Source organism: Microtus ochrogaster, unplaced genomic scaffold (genome assembly GCF_000317375.1).
Source record: "Microtus ochrogaster isolate Prairie Vole_2 unplaced genomic scaffold, MicOch1.0 UNK4, whole genome shotgun sequence".
NCBI lineage: Eukaryota > Metazoa > Chordata > Mammalia > Rodentia > Cricetidae > Microtus > Microtus ochrogaster.
The window spans coordinates 16356973-16363817 of NW_004949102.1; the positions used below are offsets into that span (position 1 = coordinate 16356973).

Genomic DNA, 6845 nt, shown 5'->3' on the forward strand with positions numbered 1-6845 from the left:
CTGTCTGTCTGTCTGTCTGTCTGTCTCTGTCTCTGTCTCTCTCTCTCTCACACACACACACACACACACACACACACACACACACACACACACACCTTAAAGAAAAAAAAGATCTAAGTTAGGTGTGGTAGTGCACACCTTTTAATCCCAGCACTCCTTGAGGCAGAGGCAGATGGATATCTGTGAGTTTCAGGCCACCCCAGGCTCCATAGTGAGTACCAGGTCATGATACTCTGGGGTATCATGATGTAAGAACCTATTAGAGTATATAATTATAATAAGAATATAATATAAAAATAGTAAAATTAATATTATATAATAAACACTATGCAAATCTAAATATATAATATAAACCCAAAATAATAAATACATAAATAAAAAATTTAAAAAAATCAGAAAAATCTACCAAGAACAGAAAACTTAGAATCTATTTATTTTACCATAAAGCCAAATGTATAAGTAGAATTTTTTTTATCAGTAAATTGTCAGAGGCAGCATAGTATTAGATACTGAAGCACAAAATGAGTACAAAATAAAGACTCCAAGTGTGTTAATTGTACAAAAACAGTTGGGGAAAAAATGAAACCAGTACCACTTTGTTTTTCATTGTTTATAAACTCATAATTGTTATTTTCATAAACAAAAGCCCTTTAAAGGTTTTTAACTACTTTAAAATTAAAACATTTGAAGTCTAGGGCTGGAGAGATGGCTCAGTTCTCAGAACCACACGACAGCTCACAGCTGCTGCAGCTCCAGTTCCAGGGGATCTGACTTTCTTCAAGTCTCAGTAGGCAGCAGGCACACAAGTGGTGCACACATACACATGCAAGCAAAACACCCACACACAAAATAAGTCTTAAAAGTCTGAGAACTGCTGAACAAATGCAAAGACCTGCAAAAGAACTTGTATTGGGATCCCAAACTGCTCAACCTTCATAAAGTCACTGCCCTGTTAGCTCACCTGGATGTGCAGAGTATCAACTCATAATCTAACTCACTCCCCCGCATCCTGCTAAACATCGACTTAGGAAGGTTAGTTGGTACTCTGTGATATCATAAAAGTTTTCTTACTTGGGGAAAGAGTGGTCTCTCGTCTCTTTTCTTTTTGAGGCACTCTGCCATTAATCTCTTCATGGCTTTTGGACAGTTACTCCGTACCTTACTGAGATCTGGAGATAGATAGCCTCGTCCCACCATAAAAATTATCTGAAGGGAATAGGCAAATCATACACTCTCATTAATAAATATATCAGCAATGAAAATTTAAAAAAGAAACAAAGTAGGATAACTCCATTCTAAACAGGGCTGAAGAATTTTGTAATGGGCATATCTGTTTTTTATTTCCTGTTTGACTTCCATTTATCAACCTACAGTAAAAAAAATGCTATTAGTATTGCCCCTGTGATATAAGTTAGCAGTAGGTAATAGGGGATAACCAAGAACATGTAAAGCACCTAGAGGAGGCCTTCAGAGTGGAGAAGAGTCTGGACTACTATCCACACAGGACAGCAGTTCAATATGCTTACTTAGCTATTCTTGGAAAGGGAGGAAAGGTATGAAAAGCCTGAAAGGCTGAGAAACTTCAGACTCTTGGACTCTTACCTATTTTTGTACTGAAAGAATTCCACAGGTGTAGGAATTGATCCCATGTTCTAGATTAGAATACAATGCTTAAAAACAAATCAAGGGACTTGCCGAGATAATACAGCTAAGACGGTGACAGCAAAGAACTGGGAGAAGACCATCCAAATACAAATCTGCTGTTCACATTTTCATGGTCGCAGTGCCTTTTCTCCTGTAATGCTTTCCTGCTCTCTTCAGCTACCTGAAATCTGAATAAACCAAGGCCTACATAACTGAACTCTAACTGTGCTCCTCATGTCTTTTTTTTCTCTAGATTTCGACATCTAGAAATGATAATGTTCTCCTCACTACCAACAACTGTAATGATCATTTAGTACTTTATCTGATTATTAAATGTTGTGAATATGTCTTATCTACATTCTATAATGAGACCTGTGGTTCTTGGTAAACAGGGGCTGTGTCTATCACAAATGTACTTTTATTTTAGTTTATTTTTTTAAATCTAGGGGCTGGAGAAATGGCTCAGTGGTTAAGAATACTTGCTGCCCTTGCAGAGGACCTAAGTTCAGACCTGAGCACCCACATCCTGTGAGCACACAAATACCTGTGACTCTGGCTCCAGGGAACTCAATGCCCTCCTTCTGGCTTCTATAGGGACCTGCACATGTGTCGGTACACAGCAATAAAATAGATTTTAAAACTGATTTGCCAGAGAACCACTTAGGCGTATGTGTAAAGAATTTTTCCTGTTGCATGTAATCTCTATTTTACAGAAGGTCTTTACATTTTATCAATATGGATTCTAGTAAATATCATTCCAAGCTATAAAAATTATGGGACATCAAAAAGACATCCCCAAATGCAATCATCTAACTAGGCTCCAATGAACTATAAGAAATTCCTTTCAAAGTTTCTTGGTTTTCAATTCTTTGCTTTCAAGAAAGTTAACTAAATTTTCAGATGATCATTAAAATACATTTTAATGACAAATTACAATGTAATTTTTGGTATACCACAGGAATGAGTTCAAGTAACAGAGTGACATAGTATGCTGTAAAGGAATATTCCTGCCCAGAGAGAGAGCTGGAACTTTCTTTGGTTCCTAGGAGACCACCTAAGCCTTCACTCAGGATGTTCTGTGTGGTATCTGGGATGACCCCTGGGATATCATCAATATAGCACAGAGAGGAGTTTGGGGTTATGTAGCATTAATCTGTCTTCTTTAGGAGCTAGAGACTAAGGTCAGCCTTAAAAAGCCAACCACATCTATGAGACTAATCCTTAAAGAAAAGGTACAGAGACCTTTCCTGGTTGGCAATACTCCATGTTATTGTCACACATTCCTGCTGGAAGAATTTAGCACGTGCATAGCTCCACATGGGAAACTTCCTTGGACTCCGCTCCACGGAGTTCATCCTTTGGTTGATTTTAATCTATCTTCTTTTCATTGTGCCAAATCAGAACTGTGAGTATAAGAGCCCCCAGTGAACTTTGAGTTCAGTCCCTTTTTGTCTTGGGGACCACTAAACTCTGCATATGGCTGTGACAAAACATCTATATGCCCCATCTACTTCTTACTTGAGTAATACTCAGTACTCACATCTTTAAAGAGAAAACAAGGAAAAGATTAATGCTAAACCCTAACTCATTCTATCAAAAAAGTTATATTCATCCATGTATACATAAATTGAAGAGAAAAATGAAAAATACCATGGTATTAAGACACATACTTCTGAAGATGGGGAGGCAGCTCAGTTGGCAAAGTGCTTCAGTAGCCACATAAAAAGGCTGAACATGGTGGCATGCACTTTTTTTTTTTTTGGTTTTTCGAGACAGGGTTTCTCTGTGGTTTTGGAGCCTGTCCTGGAACTAGCTCTTGTAGACCAGGCTGGTCTCGAACTCACAGAGATCCGCCTGCCTCTGCCTCCCAAGTGCTGGGATTAAAGGCGTGCGCCACCATCGCCCGGCTGGCATGCACTTTTAATTCCTGTGATGTGAATGTAGAGACAGGTGGATCCATGGGATTCACTGGCCAGTCAGTCTAGCTTAATTTGCTGGAAGAGATCCTGTCTCAACACACACAGTGAACAGAATCTGAAGAATGATACCCAAGATTGCCTTTGACCCCCACCCCCACGATAGGCATTTCTGTTAAGTAGGTGAGGCATGCTTGTAATCCCACACTGGAAAGCAGAGGCAAGAGGGTCAAGAGTGCAAGATCAGGCTAGGCTACACAGCCAGACCCTATTTCTAAAATGAAACAAATAAAAAGCCAAAACTATATACTTTCAATAAAATTTTTTACCTTTTATACGATAAAATTTGTTATACATTAAAATGATAGCAATGGCAGAACTCAGCATTTAAAAATAACCCACCTGAGAGCTTAAAGTCATAAGAAAAATTTTTAGAATTCCAAATTTAAACTTACATTCATATTATTTCTTGCAGATATAATACACAATAAAAAAGTCTTAAAAGCATAACAGTATGCTAAATCAGGACAGAATTCCATGAGGGAGGGGTTAGAGAATACTACACATAGCTTGAAGAGAAAAAGGAACCATGCCAATGTAGAGCACTAAACAGGGCAAGTTTTTAGATTTTATTGGATACATTTCAAGTGTATTTAAAGTTTTGTTTGTTTTTTTGAGACAGAGCTTCTCTGTGTAGTCCTGGCTATCCTCCTAATCAGAGATCCGCCTGTCTCTGCCTCCTGAGTGTTGGGATTAAAGGCATGCACCATCTCTGCCCAGATGAGTATCTTTAAATTTTAGTCAAGTTACACTGAAATTGACATTCTTTGCTATTACTTTATAACACATTAAAAAAAAAAAACCTACCAACCTACCTGCCTGCCTGCCTACATATATTTCAACCAAAATCCTTGTTGGGTAAATGTCATACAGAGATTCAGTATTCTTGTCTGCTGAGGTGACAATTTCTTCCTCAACATGCTCTTGATGTCATAATGTTCCATTTTACTATAGGCCAAGAACCAATTAAGATATAAACAGCAGACTGAAATCTCTGAACCTGTGAGCCCTTAAAAAATCATTACATAAAGTGCAGGATAACTTAGAACACACTTGCATTTGAAAAACAATTTTTAAAATCAACAAATATTTGAGCAGATATATCTTCATATAAAAATACAATAAAATGTATATGTATGTAACGACGAAACATAAAAGGTCATTCAGTTTTATTAGTCTCTATGGAAGTGGTGGCTGACGGGACAACCTAGAACCTCCTGTGGGGTCCAGGAATGCAAAGCAGTACAGTTTTTTGAAAACCAATAGACAGCTCTCAAAAAGGTAAGTATCCTTTTACCATGAGAACATATTTCTTTCATAGCATATCACAGTTGAAGTTTAAAAGTCAGATTATCAACAAAAAGAAAGACCAGAAGTTAGCTCTGATATACTGGGCCAGAGACACAGCTTAGTGAGGAAAGCTCTTGGCACACAACCTGCACTTGATCTCTAGACCCTGTCTAAAGGTGGAAGGGAAGAACCAATGCTACAAAGCTGTCCTCCGTATGTACACTATATACATGTCATACATACACACAATAACAAAATAATTAAAAAATCCCTTCAATGAAGGGATACACACATAAAGTCTATCATTTGATTGGGAATCATGATGTACACAAGTACTCTACATTTGCTTACTTTTCTTTTTAAAGATTTATTTATTATGTGTACAGTGTTCTGTCTGCATGTATGCCTGCACGCCAGAAGAGGGCACCAGATCTCATTTTAGATGGTTGTGGTAGTTGCTGGGAACTGAACTCAGGACCCCTGGAAGAACAGCCCATGCTCTTAACCTCTGAGCTATCTCTCCAGCCTAACGCCCGACACATTTACTTACTTTTACAATTTGTAGTAATTATCATCTTTTGTATGCATCAGAATTATTCCAGAAGCATAAAAAAGTATATGTGCTTGGACTGTATCCCAATGAAACACAATCTGCCCTAGAATCTCTATTAAAATGTAAAGATTTTTTAAATTTATTTATTTATTAAAGATTTCTGTCTCTTCCCAGCCACCGCCTCCCATTTCCTTCCCCCTCCCCCAATCAAGTCTCCCTCCCTCGTCAGCCCAAAGAGCAATCAGGGTTCCCTGCCGTGTGGAAGTCCAAGGTAAAGATTTTTTTTTTTTTTTCAAGACAGAGTTTCTCTGTAGCTTTGGAGCCTGTCCTGGAACTAGTTCTTGTAGACCAGGCTGGTCTCGAACTCACAGGGATCCACCTGTGTCTGCCTCCAGAGTGCTGGGATTAAAGGTGTGTGCCACCACTGCCCGGCCTTAAAATGTAAAGTTTTTTTTTATGTTAAATTACACAGTGTATCTGTGTGGGAGTATGAGCATGTGTATACAATTGCCCATGAAGGCCAGAAGAGGGTGTCATATCTCCTTGAGTGGGTTGTGAGCCACCATGTTTTTGCTGAGAACGGAACTCAAATTCTCTGCAAGAGCAGTAGGACACTACTGAATCATCTCTTCAGTCCCTAGAATCTCCATTTTAAAGCAGTCTTTTATGTGAGTATGATGCAAACCACAGCATACAGCATAAATACTCTTAATCATTGCTTATATGGGTAACTATCTTCTAATGAACAATTCAATTGCCATTACTCTTCTTCACATATACATTCACACATACTTTTTAAAAATGTTGAGATACTTTAATTTTAGTAAAGACAATTCATTCACTTTTTGGAGATGGTAAACTGGAATCAATGGCACAAACTGTAACTCCCAATATTTTAGAGATGGAGGCAAGAAGATTAAGATTTCAAGTCCTGTCAGGATTACAGAATACTATTCTGCTAAAAAGTGACGAGAGTGGGAGAAGGGACAGAAATAAGAAAGAGAAGCCTAAGGGAATTTATGTGAAAACACAGAGGAGCAAAGCTTTGTAAAGTGATATTGGTTGGCATCTCTTGGAAAGAAGGAACAGAGAATGAGACTTAGGAGAAGAAGAAGAAGTAAAAATTTATCTTTCTGTTAGAAACAACACAAGCTGATATAACAGCCACTTCATACTTCCTGCTTTTGTTGCGGGGGTATATGTGTCTGTGCATGCACATGTGTATGCACGAACGAGGATACATTAGCCTGAATAAATGCTGAAGCCAAAGTGGGATATCTTCCTCAATCATTCCTCCACATCTATCTACCTATCTATCTACCTATCTATCTATCTATCTATCTATCTATCTATCTATCTATCTATCTATCTATCTATCTATC

At 38.1% G+C, this 6845-nt stretch overlaps 1 protein-coding gene across 7 annotated transcripts in view; it reads right to left on the reverse strand.

Moving 5' to 3' along the window:
- Braf (B-Raf proto-oncogene, serine/threonine kinase) overlaps positions 1 to 6845 on the reverse strand; it is a 139238-nt gene that overhangs the window by 10785 nt on the left and 121608 nt on the right. For all 7 annotated transcript variants that reach the window (XM_013353267.2, XM_013353268.2, XM_026788541.1 and 4 more), the window contains one exon: positions 1072 to 1206. In XM_013353267.2, coding sequence (XP_013208721.1) covers positions 1072 to 1206 — 135 coding nt within the window. The remainder of the gene's footprint in view (positions 1 to 1071; positions 1207 to 6845) is intronic.